The 15153-nt window shown below is 36.8% G+C and overlaps 1 protein-coding gene across 12 annotated transcripts in view; it reads right to left on the bottom strand.

Annotated features, from left to right (window-relative positions):
- Nucleotides 1–15153, bottom strand: part of LOC107089148 (ankyrin repeat and SAM domain-containing protein 1A-like) — a 75909-nt gene that overhangs the window by 24063 nt on the left and 36693 nt on the right. For all 12 annotated transcript variants that reach the window (XR_001481419.1, XR_001481420.1, XR_001481421.1 and 9 more), the window contains 2 exons: nucleotides 2702–2800; nucleotides 1767–1913 (listed from right to left, as the gene is read on the bottom strand). Coding sequence is in view for 8 of the 12 variants with exons in the window: in XM_015381751.1 (XP_015237237.1) it covers nucleotides 1767–1913; nucleotides 2702–2800 (246 nt within the window). In the remaining 4 variants the exon portion in view is untranslated. The remainder of the gene's footprint in view (nucleotides 1–1766; nucleotides 1914–2701; nucleotides 2801–15153) is intronic.

Raw genomic sequence — 15153 nt, 5'->3', positions numbered from 1 at the left:
CATAAAATTACGAGAAAAAAATCATAAAATTACGAGAAAAAAATCATAAAATTACGAGAATAAAGTCGTAATATTAACAGAATAAAGTTATATTTTATGACAACTCCTACAAGAAGCACTGTCTTCCCTAAAATGAGGAATGTCGAGCGTTATGTGAAATTATACTTTGGATCTGGTTTGACAAATAAGGAAATCTCCACAGCAGCATCATACTGGGCAGAATATGAAAGTGGACTCAGGTTGCTGTTTGGTGGTGCTTGTCAGCCTCATATGGTGGTCAGAGCTCGAAGGTTTCTTTCTGAAACAGGTTGTTGTATGATGACTTCATTCTTGTAATATTACAACTTTATTCTTGTAATGTTACGACTTTTTTCTTGTAATATAATGACTTTATTCTCATTATGTTACGACCTTATTCTCGTAAAATTATGACTTTTTTTCGTGCAATGTTACGATTTTATTCTCGTAATGTTAAGACTTTATTCTCAAATAAAAAAAAATAAAAAATCTCGGCCTGGCCCTAATACTCTGTTGTATTCAGTTCTTTTACTGAGCAAAGTGAATATATAAAAAATGTAGAAATCTTAAAATAATGTTGAAAGGTTTGTAATGTTCTCCAGGTGTTTATTTTTATTCGTTTGGTTTCTTTTCTGTATTAAGTTTTGACATTTAAGGTCCTATCATGTTGCTTCATAGTTTGGGATTTAGTTTCTTAGTTTATTTTTGTGTTTCGTTCTTCATACTGTGATTTATTTCTTTCAGATCTATGTTTATCTTTTCCTCTTGATTGATATCTTTGTGTCTCAGCTTAGGTGCATTTGTGTTGATTAGTCTTTCTCTCTCAGCTTCCCTGCCTTCATTCTGCCTCTGCTTCATATTTCCACTCATCAGCTCTTCTGGTCTTTTTCCACCCCAGCCTCACTTGGCAAACCTATTGGTTGACTTTGTCCTTTACTCAATTCTTCCTTTTATTGTGTTATCCTGTCCATCAACACTCTATCACTTTCTGCACACGATGATTAGCCTATTCCGAAAGTTCTTTGGAACTTTTCTTTTTTCTTATCTCTCTTTTGCAAAAGCCTGTCTTATAGTCCTAACAAGACCTGTGGCAGAGGACAGCCTGGCCTGAGACCAACATGCTTCAATAACAGGTCTGAGTTATGCCGTGCTAGCATGATGTTTAAATGGTCATAAGAACCATGTTTGGCTGCAAGAACCAAGCTTGGCATGTTTAACTGATCCATTCTTGGTCTGAAGTTTTCTCGGATCGGTTTCAAAGGGCTAGCGTAAATTTTTTTTGTTTGTCTTTTTATTTTTGACAACTTTATAGACCTTAAGAAAACCTGTAGCTGCTTTCAAACTTAATATTTGCACTAAAGCACAACCTGCTGAATCAACCATTCCAATGCCATATTGATTCGTCTTTTATAATCACCGCTGATCAAAACATGTCACACTTTTTCCCCAAAGATAAAACCTAATTAGACTTTTCTTGTCATCACTCACCACTTTTCTCCTTAATTTACATTATCTGTTCTTTATCTACTAATTACCCAGTGATTTAAAAAAAAAATGTCTGAGCTTTTGTTTTATGCAAATTTCACTGAATCCAATATAAAGTGCCTCTTAACCTCAAACAGAATCCATGGCATTTCTGGGCCTGTGAGAAACAGTTTTAATGATAAAGAACTTAAAAAAAAAAACATCACTTTAAATTAATAAACATTTAAAATCATTTAAAAGTGTAGTTTTTAAGCAATTCTTACATTGACAATCTCCAGCTCCCACAAGTTCTTTACACACTCCAGGGTGCGGTAGCCATTAGACAGAAAGTTGGGGAGATACTCATGCAGGCCAAGGCCATCCAACCAAGAGGCTAAAGATGTGCTGCCGTCACAACCTAGAGGTTTGACCTACAGACAGAAAGAGGTGTGTGAAAGCAAATGCTGTGGTATTAACTTAAAATCAGCTATTAAAGACAAAGTTTGAGGTCATCTTTGATTTGTACCAGACCAACGCAGTTCTCCGCCATGTTATTCTAACACAGGACGACAGGTAAAGGGAATTTCCTACAGTCATTAAGCTATTTAAAAAACAAGTGAAGTATCTTCTTATGTCTTGTTCAGATAAACATTATAATCCTACCAATAATACACAACTAATTCTATGCATGAAGTGCTTAAATTCTAAGTTAAATGTCTTATAATTGGCATGTTAGCTTTTTTTTATTTTTGCCTGTAGCTCAAGCATCTGGATCAACCTAGAGCCATGTTTGAATCTACCCATAGCGTCACTCATCCACTCATGAATGACTATGAAATTTACATTAGATTGTAAGTTTAAGATAGCAATTAACAAAAGTAGAATACCAAAATAAAAGCATTAAAAATATGATTTCAGCACAAAACCCTTCAGCAGATAAATTAATGCTTAGTTAAGCTTTGTTTAAATACAGCGACATGAATACATTCATGAATGGATGAGCATTTCAGGTTCATTTGCGCGCCAGTTTCTAGCCTGAAACTGATTAGTATGTTATGTGCAGAAAATTATTATTTCCGCTTTAAGGACTAATGCTGAAGGGAAGAAGATCACATTTACATCCATTCGCAATCAAAACCTTTATTTCGCTTCATTTTCTCTAATTGACAACTGCTATTAAAGCACTTGAGTCTATTTCTCGTGTTGTGGTGTTAAGTACCTTGGGAAAGCTGCGTGCTGCATGGAGGATTTTCTTTCTGTGTCCTGGGTCAGTGATCCCCATGTCTCTTAAATCTTGGTCCTCCATCACGTTACTTCCCTGCATGTGCAAAAACACGAGAAAAACATGCAAATAAACTCATTCACACACAAGCGCAACCACACGGACAAAAGCATCCATGCAAACAGTCTCTCTTGGGCACACTTTGGTTGCAGACTTAAAAAAAATGTAGTACATCTCATTTTACACACATCTTAACATATACTGTTTTCTCAGAATATATCAGATCAATAAAACCTTCGGACTTGTTCACCACACTTCCAGAGAACCGCAAATTGTGGCTGTACATGTGCAAAGACGCAGAATATGCACATCTCTGACATGAACACTAACAACAGAGTGGGAGGACAATGAAGTCAAATAAATTGTGCATGCCAAGAGTAATCAATCTAATCTGGTGCGACTCAGAGAGAACAAAGCCTCCGAAGCAGCAGCAGCAACAGCATCTACGGGACGCCTTTGCTGCTATCTCAGTGGGGGGAACAAAATTACATCCATTATTTCACTCTTTCTTCCACAATTTCTGATTGATTAAGGCCATAATCTGCAATTATAATCTTATCTCATATCCTGAAAAAAAAAATCTAACTTTTTTTGCCTAATTATTGGAGATACCCAATCACAGGTCGAGGTATTCTCTTTTTTTTCTTGGCAGGAATGAAGTCACAGGATAAGCAGGAAATCAAGGAGCTACATTTTTTTTTTTCCTCACACAGTACTGCTGCCGATTGATTCTCTCTTGCAAAGACTGTTAAAATGGTCTGTAGTCTTTACCCAATTGGCTTTCATCGGATTGATTTTGGAGCACACAATGCAGCAGCATCCATAGGCCTGGATCAGGGCGAAGTCAGGAGATTACTCACTGATCGCTGTAATAAAAGGTCAAAATGAAGTTGAGTGGGACGTGAGGGAGGCCCAAAATAGATTCTCCACTTTTATTAACACAGTTTGAAGTTTGATGATGCCTCGGGGGACTCTGCAAACTTATTATTTCATGCTGCATTTGAAACATGTGACGGGAATGTATGGTTCAGTTCTTACATAGCTTATGAGCTATGGTGGCTTGATTTAATCTGATACGACTTGCAGATGTAGCCATGGAAGAAGTCCTTCATCTCACTAAATGCACTCAGTTAAAGCAGCATTGAATTAGAATTGCTCTATTGGTCTGCCCCACAGAGGAATTGTAAAAAAAAAGAAGGAAATACAACAGATTCCGTTACTATTTCAAGACTCAGTGGGCGTTAATGGTGAACCGATGAGGAAAAATAGGTTTTTGTGTTACAATATGTATGTTCAGTTCCACATTATACCAACAGGAACAGAAAGGGCTGCACAGACTGATGCAATATTAATGCAGTGGAAATGCAATGTAAATGCATGATGGGGAACTTTTAGATGCTCTACACAAGACAATATGCCTCACTGCCACATTTGTTTGGAAATTAAAGCAACAAAGCATGAGTTATAGTAGGAGAAAAAATAAGGGAATTATGTTGAATGTTGGACTGGGAGGAAACGTGTAGGCATACAGGCAGAGAGAATGGAAGCCACAGCCGCCCCACTTCTGGTGGCATAAAAGGAGCACAAAATGATAATCGTCGTGTAAAAATTATGAGAATGGGCGCACAGCTGTTCATAATTTATGATCCCTCAAAAGCCACATCTCACAGCAATCATCACATGCAGAGAGTCTCACTGAACCATGCCAGTGCCGGCCTCTTTGCTCTAAGGGGGGAGCAAGGGAAACTTTGCAAAATACACAGAATACTATCTTCTGCTATCCTGACAGTAGCTTGTAGGTACAACAAAGCAAACATGCCGAGATGCCTGTGGCTTCAGAATTGCACTAAAAGATTGTTGCTCAGATGTTTCTTTATTATTATTTTTTAGTAGCTTTCCTCCCCGATTCTTCTTGGATTTTTCAGACACTGCATAAATACCAAAGTCCAATGAAAGGTGAACTAATGATTTCTATGCATCCTGGTCGGTGTTATGAATTAAATTAGTCTTTTAGATAAGTTCCAAAAGATTTATTTAATCTTTAATTAGGTGTAGATTTTAGCTTAATGTCAATATAAATCACAATGTAATTTTATTGTATAACAGTGCTATGACATTTCTGATCTTTGAGTGAATGAATTATTTTTTTTAACAGATGAATGCTAAAAAAAACAAAAAAAAAACAAACAAGAAAACATATGAACATAATAAATATTTTCAATACACTTTACAGTCTGTGATTGTATAATTCTTCACTGGGTTTTTAGTAGTTTTGTGTTATTGTTTTTTTTTTTTTTTTTCTGGAAACAGTTATAAAATATTACATTTAAAGTTGTAGGGAAACGGCTGTTAACTAACCAGTTAGCAACTTAGTGCTAGTAGGTTCCCAATGGAAAAATTAAATTGGGACCAAGTAGCACTAAATTGGCGTCGTGGATGAGTCTCCTACGTCATACATTTTTTATTTAGAGGAGGAAAGTGGGGACGAAGATGTGGAAGATGGCACCAGGGCGGCAGAAGCTTGGTTTGGTGTAGAAGGCTTACAGCCGTACATGTTTGAGCCCTTGCCTCGCAACGCTGCCAGTTCTGTTAGCTCTACGCCTGCCGAAGACACAGACGTCCATCCCCGTGAACACTGGGATGGAACTCAATGGGAAAGTTAATTATTTTTATTTCTTATTTCAAACATTGCATATATTAGCTGCAACATATGAATCAAGATGCTATGACTGCAGAAATTTGATTGACAGATGACNTGGTGTAGAAGGCTTACAGCCGTACATGTTTGAGCCCTTGCCTCGCAACGCTGCCAGTTCTGTTAGCTCTACGCCTGCCGAAGACACAGACGTCCATCCCCATGAACACTGGGACGGAACTCAATGGGAAAGTTAATTATTTTTATTTCTTATTTCAAACATTGCATATATTAGCTGCAACATATGAATCAAGATGCTATGACTGCAGAAATTTGATTGACAGATGACCGTTGATATACGATTGGCCGAATTTAGGTGTACAAGCTGACGTATAACTAACTGGCCTGCATAAGATAATGAAAAATGTTTGTTTTTTTTAAATAGAAATTTTCTAACTTTTGTGAAAATATCATTATAGTATATATAATATATATAATATAGTACATTTATAAACATGTTTAAGCCAGAATGATTTGACATTTAAATATGACTTCCCTACGACTTTAAGGAGTTTGATAAACATGGCAAAATAATTGTTAATTTTTCTGAGGCTTCTATTTTATTTCTTTTTATCTTGAAAATAATTATCGTTATGAGATAAATTAAGTCCATCCTTACTTTAAATACTATGATTGAGGAGACACAGCTTTTTTTCATAGATGTAATGACAGTAACCTCTATATTGCGGCTCCTCCTGGTGACTGAATGCCAACTGATGCACCTTTAAACAATACTTAAGATAATAAGGCAACGTTTACAGACAATCTTCTTCATAATAATCATGGTAGGACTCAAGGTTTGGTATAGAAATTCAAAGCAAAAATCTGATCTTAAAAAGAAGAGAGAAGCTGCTTTACCCTAAACTAAGGCTAAAGAATTGCATATTATAACATGATTGTTTTAGCGATGTTTCAAAGGGTTTTTATTGAGTACTGCTAGTTTTAGTCCACCAGACATTTGGAAGCAGAGCTGCTCTGTTAGTAGTGGAAGGCAAGCATGGTACATATACAAATATTAATAAACTGCTAATTCTTAACTGATTTGGGTTTATTGAAAACATAACTCAAAGATGATCTACGTAACTACTAAAACATAACATTTTTTCAGCAAAATGGTTTAACTTCTGTGCTTCATACCAAGCCTGTACAAGAATATTGAAGGTTAAAAAAAATCCTCCTTCCACAAGTCAGAGGTTGCACTTCAGGTAGGCCCACCTAACGAGTGAAGCCCACAACATAAAATAGGAGGACCCCACATGGGAGAGGTGTCATAACAAATTGATATTCTCTGGTGACAAAATAAATATTTGATCATATTTATGCCTATAGTTAACTTTGGAAGATGTATAAAAGCATGATTTCAGACTTTTCTCCCTGTTTCTACTGCATTTTGAACCATATTTAGTTTACACTCCACTGAAATTTTCAATATTAATGCACTATCATTTTTAAACTGGTTTCGATTTCTCCTACTCTGTTTACATTCTGATGACTGCTGCACTTTATAGTGGTAGTGTTCATTTAATTGTTGTAAGTGTTAGGCAAAGTCATTTTGTTTTGTATGCATTCTGTGTATACAGAATGACAATAAAGTTTGTCTAAGTCTAAGTGATCAAGAGTTTTTATCATTATCTTTTCCAAAATTCAAAAACATACCATTCAAAAAGGTTATACTCTTTCTGAGTCCAAGAAATTTATATTTTTTTTTGGAGCAAAATGTACATAAAAAATTCCAGTTTTCAACATATTGACTATAGCTTTAAAAAGAGTATCTGGTGTGACACTGTGTGATGAGTTCTATACCTTTTCTATATAACTGTCATGGTCTTACTTTCTGTTTTACTTTGATCCGTGTGATTTTTTTTGGGTTTATTTCCTACTTTGTTTCTAGATTTCTTTTAGTTCTCATGTTTTTCTATTGTTGTCCTCTGTTGCCCTCTTGTGTGTGCTCCTTTCCCTTGGCTCCCTCGTTGTCTCCACTCACACCTGCTCCTTATCAGCTCATTAGCCCTGCCTTTGTCTCAGTCAGCCATATATACACTCCCTCTGCTGTCACTCCTTGTTGGTTCCTCTGTTGTTGCTGCTTCTGTCGTTGTTGGTTCCCTGTTGCTGATGGTTTTCCATTGATGTCTCTATGGTTCTGTTTTGTGTTACATTTTAAGTTGGATTTTTGATTCCTGCCGTTGTTAACTGTTTTCACCAATTAAACTGCAGAAATCACCTCAGCCTTTCTGCCTCTGTATTTGAGTCCTCTAAACCACAACCAAACCCTGACAGTAACTTTTAGTTATCAGGCTTCTCTCCTGTGGAGCCAACTACCAGTTTAAGTCTACTATAAGGGGTAGGCTTAAAACTTTCCATTTTGATAAAGCTTATATTTAGAGTGGCTGAGGTTGTGGCTAGAGTGGCTGAGCTATCTCTATAGTTATGCTGCTAAAGGCTTAGTCTGCTGGAGGACATAGGGGCCCCTTTTTCATAATTCAGCCTCACTTTACCTCTATTCTCCCACTCTGCAGAATGTGTTAGTTCAATCTCTAACACTATGCTCTCACTGCTTTTTCTTACAGTAGCTTCATCTGGTCTGTTCCTGTTTCCTGTGACTCCATCCTGGAGAGAAATGTCAGCTGTCCAGCTGCCATAAACACCTTTGTTTTATAAATGTTGAAGATCTGCCTGTTTTTCAGTTTAGTCCCATTTCTAAATGTGACTGGCTGGATGTGCTCTCTTCATCCTCTGACATCGGAGCTTGCTTAGAGCTTGTCTGCCTGGCTGTATGTTTCCTGGACAGGGCTGCATGTGGAGCTGGTTTACAGTTGCTTTTGTATGTCTGCTTCAGTCTCCTTGAACCCCAGTAGGCCTCGACAAATGGTCGCTCACACTGAGCCTGGTTCTGCTGGAGGTTTCTTCCTGTTAAAAGGGAGTTTTTCCTCTCCACTGTTGCTACAAGCATGCTTAATGTGAGGGACTGCCTTCGAGTCAATAAGTCGATGCAATAAACTGGTTTTCCTTAGATAGAAAACTTTGAATCAATTTAACTCTGTGATCTGGTTGAACTGTAAAGTGCCTTGAGATGACATGTGCTGTGAATTGGCACTATATAAATAAACTGAATTGAAATTGAATTATACCAGCATAGACTGGAAGTCCACACAGCCATTACAAAAAATCAACACAAAGCTCAGGGTTTGTAAACGCATTGTTGGACAAAGACCTTTTATTTGGTCAGCCATTAGTTTAACCATACTGTAGCAAAATGTGAGGATATTACCAACATGTCGGGGGAGCATTTCTGTACATTATAAAACTGTGAACTTCCCAGAGACATCAGTCAGGAAATGTAAGCCTGGACACCAGTGGTTATTTCAAATGGACAATGACCTAAAGTATACCTTTAAATTATTTATGATGTAGGTTAGTGACAACATCAGGGATTTGGATTGGACATCTCATAATCTCACTTCCGTTGTTAAACTAAATCACAAAAGTTCTGGCAGGAGAACTTGTGGAATAACATATGACCCGAGTCATAATGTAATTTAAAATTAATCGAATGTTTAGAAAATGTACATAGACTTGTAATTTTGACTCGTTCATTGACTTGCACATTATTCTGTCAGTTAGCAATTAAAATAATCTTTAATAACCAAATTGATGTAAGAGGCAACAAGCTTATTTTGATATGTCAGTTAAAGATAACCTGTTTATATAGTAAATATGCATGTTAATATATTCACATAAATTAAAGCCCAACAGTTTAGATGATGGCCCCTTTTGCTGTTCTTTGCTATTTTATTTATGTTGTTGAGTTTTCTTTGGTGTGATTGTTATTTATTGTTTGGAGGCATTTTTCTTTTTTTTGTATCTCTGTGGATGAAAATTACTCTGTGAGTAAAATCTGACCCTTTGATGTATTCAAATGGGAAAAAATAATATTTTCCTAAATCACTGCTTTTCAAACATTGCAACATCAATCTGGCCTTGGCAATGGCTGTCCTTTTAGGAAATCCAATCAAAGAAAAAAAGCTATAGTGCTGCCATCTACTGATCGGTGTAACCACCTTTACAGAGTCCTACAAATGAGTTGTGATCGATCACATCTGAAACAAGCCTGGCACCCCCTAAAAGGGCACAATATTAAACATTCACAACACTAGGCTGACTACTCTGACCTTTCTCTTGTTTGCAACTTCCACATCTTTCTGTAGATTGCATGGGTAATTTGCCTAGTGAGTCTAATGATTTATCTCTTTGATGCATCAAGTTCAGCAGACACATTAGTTGTGACATGAGAAAGAGCAAATGCATGCCTGATGACCTACAGTCCCATTTTTGCTGTAGGAGTTTCCTACAATCACCCTAAAATTCCAACAAAAAATAAGTTTTGCCTGTGTTTAAAAAAACCAAAACAATAATGGTAAAGGTTGAAACATATATCCTGTGAAATACAAAAGGATTTAACAAATGCACAGAGGCATCAATTCGAAGGCTAGTGCAACTTCTGTAGCAGTGAGAAGAAAATCTATTTGAATGCAAAGCAATCCGGAGATGAATGATTTGGAGACCTTAGAACAGGTGAATTGTTTCGTTTTCTGTCTTCTGTTTGTATGTAATTATTTATTTTTTATAAATAAATAAATACTTTATAAATCAACAGATTTAAATGAATTTGCAAGAATGCTAGATCTACCATGTTAAATTGAAAAAATAAGCAAAAGAAAAGAACATTGTTCATATATTTTTAAACTTGAGTTTTATCACAATAAAAAAATGTAATACAGGATCCAGAAAGCTTACTTCATATGTAATGACTATTAGTAATATGTGCATATTTTACCTAGTTCGTTTGTTGGTAATATCAGAAATATTGAGTGCACATATTGCGACCTTACCTGCGCCTAAAGATATTTAGTGATTAGGAGTTAACATTTTGGACCACTGGTAGCTCATATAGGACAATCAGTTACTCTTAGCAGGACTTCTATGTACAACTGTATACATTTATTTTTGAAGTTTTGGTGCACATCAGAAATGACTGAAAATACATTTTTCTGATCTATAGAACTTGAATGCTATGTGCCCTAATATGACAACAATGAATAATTTTACTCAGGAGTGAATTGCTAGGATCAGGGATTTTGAGAATAAACTCTTGCTTGCTATCTTCTATGTACTCACTTTGTGGTCAGGCTTTTTTAATGTGTTTACTTCTAAATACGCCTTTTGAGTACTCTGTAGGGGTGTAAATAGTAATCATTTTGTATCAATCCATCGATCCAACAGCCGACAATCCGATGCATCGATACGTTTGCAAGAGTATCAATTCATGTTTTTTTTTCCTCCGGTCTATTTTTATGCATTTGCTTCTGGGCGTAATTCTCCCTCCCGTGCTGCAGTGGCGCTAAACCTATTTTGCCCTCCTACCTCGATTCCTGGTTATACTTTGGTTAGACATTTTTTGATTTATGCTCAATGTTGAATCATGGTCCGTGCTATTCGCTGTAGATCGAGATACTGCCGGAGAGGAGTGGAAGTGTGGGGCGAGTTTAGTCCGACAACGGAGGGATATGAGGGCCAAAAAGAGCGGAGATCCAGGTGGAAAAAGGATCCCTGCGTTCTTGCGCACCTCGCTCTTCTAGCTGGTCAAACTTCATGAGTTGTTTTCCGCAATTTCGGTCATAAAAACCAAACAAGCCAGCCTCCTGTCTGCGGCACTGTTTGCGGTCAGCTACAGTTTGGGAGAGGTGCAGCAAATTGTCTTTGGAGGGGGCGGGGACGTCGACACTCTGGAGCTTAGGTATTGCACTGCACTCATTGCACTGATTTTGTACAATATTTTTTGATGCAAGGCCTTTCAGTTTTTCAGTGAATGAGGTTTTAATAGGCCTAGATAGAGTAAAACTTTTCTACTTCTGTTATTTGCTGTAGTTTCTCAAATCAAATGCATAACAATATTACAGCTTTCATTGATTTATTTAAAATTTGAAACATTGTCTAGCCTGTAAGGTACAAAAAAAAGAAAAAAAATAATGGAATCGAATCGTATCGTGGTGTATTCTTGAGTATTGAAAATAATCTAATCGTTGGGTCTGGAAATCGATACTGAATTGAATCGCCATGATGGATGTGATTAACATCCCTAGTACCCTGGTGCCTTTTCTTCAGTTTTAAGTAGGGTAGTGCAACATGATGATATAGACTGTGAATATTTAGAACGTGCAGACGATCTGCCAAAGTGAGAAGTTTGTATGGATCGTTAAGGTCACATTCTATATATTGCAGTTCTATGCTTATCTACCAACATACCTGACATATTACAAAGTATCTTCACTGACCATTCATGGCAAATAACCAGTAGTGATCCACTTTCTTACATGCCTCATTGTTAGTAGTAGTCATATAGAGACAAACAGAGGATTTGGTAACTAAAAACAACTCTACCTTTGTTATATTGAACTGGTTTTCCTTTTCCCTAAATAACTAGACCAAAAAATAATAATTTGCATGAGGAATGACAACACTACAAACTTCTTTAATAACTTTAAAAGAAAGCATCTGAAACATGCATGCTGAGAGCCAAACAGTCAGGGGACTACTGGCAGAATCCCAGTCAGAGGCAGTCGCTGGACCCAAACGGACAACGTTAACGCAGCCATTTGATAAAGGCACTTCATATGACAAGAGATGCAAGAGCAGAAGTGAAATAGCACAAGCAGTTACTTTTCATCTGGCAAAAGATATGGTTCTGTTAAAGACAGTTGAAAACGAGGGGTTCAAACGCCTGCTCAAAGTAGTAGAACTGCCTACATGAAAATTGCCATTCCACATCTAAGGTTTATGATTATGTTCTTTACACAAGTCAGCAACACTGCTTCTATTTAAATTTATGTCCGTTCAGAAAGCTTCTTTGGCCTAAATACTTTCTTCTCTGTCTTTTATGACTGTTTTACTGACAGAAATGGTTTGGTAATACTGACCAGTGACTTATAAGGAAGCCATAAGTTGTGATAAAATGGAAATCGTGATTTTATGTGAAAAAAATCATGTTAAAATAATCTTACCATATGGCCCACCCCTACTTTTAACTTAACTATAAAGGTAAAGCTCACAGATTTTGCAGCTTTCATGCCAAAAGCGAGACCAGTGCACTGCATTCTGAAACCTATTTATTCTCCATGCAGGGCACAACATCAATTTTGGGCTGTGTCTTGCAAAATTGATAGCAGTGGGCTCTGCAGAGTGGTCAAAGGTCCGTTTGATAGGAATTTGACTGCGGTCTGCAGTGAAATACTGTTGCTCAGCTAATTTTCTCGAGATATTTATCAAAATAAACCTTACTGAGCAGAAATAGCTGGTCAATAAGGAAATGGAGCTCCCCTTTGTATCATTACAACTTTCTTTCATTCTTTCAGTAACAGTAATTGTGCTGGTTGGAACACTCGACATATGCACCATCACAGCTGACAGCACTGCTGCTTTCCATTTGCTATTTCAGTTGCTCAGTTTTGTCCTGTACTCCAATAAACTTTATTGTTGGTTACAGGGACTCCAGTGCAAAGCTGTTTTTGGTTTAAGTGGGCTGTTAAGCATCACAACCCCTTAGGCCATGCCTCCCATGGGAGTGTGCTCAAGAATCTATTGGGATGCTGTACGCAGGATACAGAGGAGGGAAGAAATAGAGATGCAATCTATGTAAAAACCTTGAAAAATTGTCCCTTTTTTTTCTTGTTGTATTGCATGTATGACCTGAAGATATTTGGACTTACATTAACTATGTGTGGGGAGATTTTTTTAAGGTAACATTGATTGATGACAGTCCATTACATTTGCATTTGTCAGCTTACAAAGTGAGGCGGTGAGTGTGCCTTAAATATAAAGTTTGTAAGAACGAATACAGCAAATCAGAATGCAGAGAACAATAGGACGCCTAATCCGCATTCATTAACCAACACTGTTTCAAAAAGGAAAGTGAAGGGGGGGTACACACCATCACTGCTGCATTCCACTTCGTACAAACTATGTTGCCTTCATTAATGAACACACTTATCTTCTCAAACCGGCTTGATGGGTCATCAATAAACAACCAAAAACAGCTAAAAACAGTGTTGGGGGTAATTTTTTTGTGTTTGTTTTGTGAAAATGGCTAAATTTAGTGAGATACGAAAAAAATAAATAAAACATAAACGGGAGCAGATTTAGTACATTTCATGAAAATTAAAGCAGTTTAGCGACAGCCTGGTAGAGAGTAGGTTACAGAGACTGCACAACATTATGCAAGCTAAAGCATGACGTCATGCACCAACATTTCCCTTCAGAAACATTTTAGTAGCCTTAATGTATATTTCTCATATAGTTATAATGTTAATGCAACTGTACATTTTTCTAGTGTCCTACAGGCCTAACTCTGAGGAAAAAAGTTAAATCAATACTCTTTAAGTATGCGAGAATTCAGACCCTGACTGCCTAAATACAGAAATAGTTTTAATAAATAAAAACCAAATGGAGGTAAGGTTCCATTAGGTAAGTTAAAAGAGATAAATAAGGTGAAAAAAATGGCTTTGGATGTATTTTTTGATAAATGATGTACTGTATGCAGCAATATCAGTGTAAGAGGATTAAAGCAGATTAATAGATGAGTGATCCATTGATTCAGCTTTATGTCATGCGGCTCATTCTTGATGTAATCCTTTAATTCGACATATCAAGACCTGCATGACTCATGCAGCCTTGTTGTCACATGAGCCTTCACGGATCTAAAGATCGGGTCAGTGCTGCAAACCAAAGTTGAAGTGATCATAAGTTCTTAAATTATTCCGCTTTTCAGATATTTGTCCCAGAAAGTGAGAGTAGTTTTTTTTCTTTGAGCTTACTGATCTCAGTTAACCAAGCTCAGCTGTGACAAACAGATGTAACATATAACCTCTGGTCCCAACACAGCTCTGTGGTCTGAGAAATGTCCACAGTTAGCCCTCTGGGTAGGCTTTCTTACAACACAGAGCCGTGTTCTCTGAGAACATGACCGGTGGAAGGGAAATCTAATTCTGTTTTCCACAGTCCCTTATGACTTAGCTATCAGCTTTCCATGTTATGTTCTTTACAGGAAACATGATAAGGCTTTTAGTCAGATTGTGGACATCGTTTGAGCTGGAGTTGAGCGAAAATGTTCAAATGTAATCTGACATAGTTCTGTGGGGAAAAAAAGAGTAAGTCTTGTGGAAAATGTGTCAACGTTTAAATAATTATATGAGCTTTTTTGACAGTCATGCTGAAAAAATTGTGGGAAAATATTTTATTTACAGGCTAAATGATACATTTGGGATGAGAAATCTAAGTCAGATCTCTAAAGCGTATTTCAATATCATATAAATGAACATATATAAATATAAAAATAAAGCATGCTGCTGTAGGGCTTTGATATCTTGTGAAGTTAGAACAAGCGTGTTGGGAAAAGTGAAAAGAGGGAGCAGTGGTGAAAGTAAGAGTGCAACCACAAAAAATCTTTATGACCAGCAACAAAATGTACCTGTATAAAAAAACCCACATTTGGACAAAACTGTTAAAGCACTTAAACACAACTTAAACTCAAGTAATATCTTGTTTCTTTTTTCTAAGTGGATGTAATCACATATTAATATTTTTTTTCAATATGTGCAAACTAAGACCTTTTCTAGCCTTTATCTGGCTAAAGACATTGGGC

The sequence above is a fragment of the Cyprinodon variegatus genome, unplaced genomic scaffold (assembly GCF_000732505.1).
Source record: "Cyprinodon variegatus isolate N-32 unplaced genomic scaffold, C_variegatus-1.0 Scaffold241, whole genome shotgun sequence".
Taxonomy (NCBI): Eukaryota; Metazoa; Chordata; class Actinopteri; order Cyprinodontiformes; family Cyprinodontidae; genus Cyprinodon; species Cyprinodon variegatus.
This window is presented reverse-complemented; position numbering and strand designations above follow the sequence as displayed.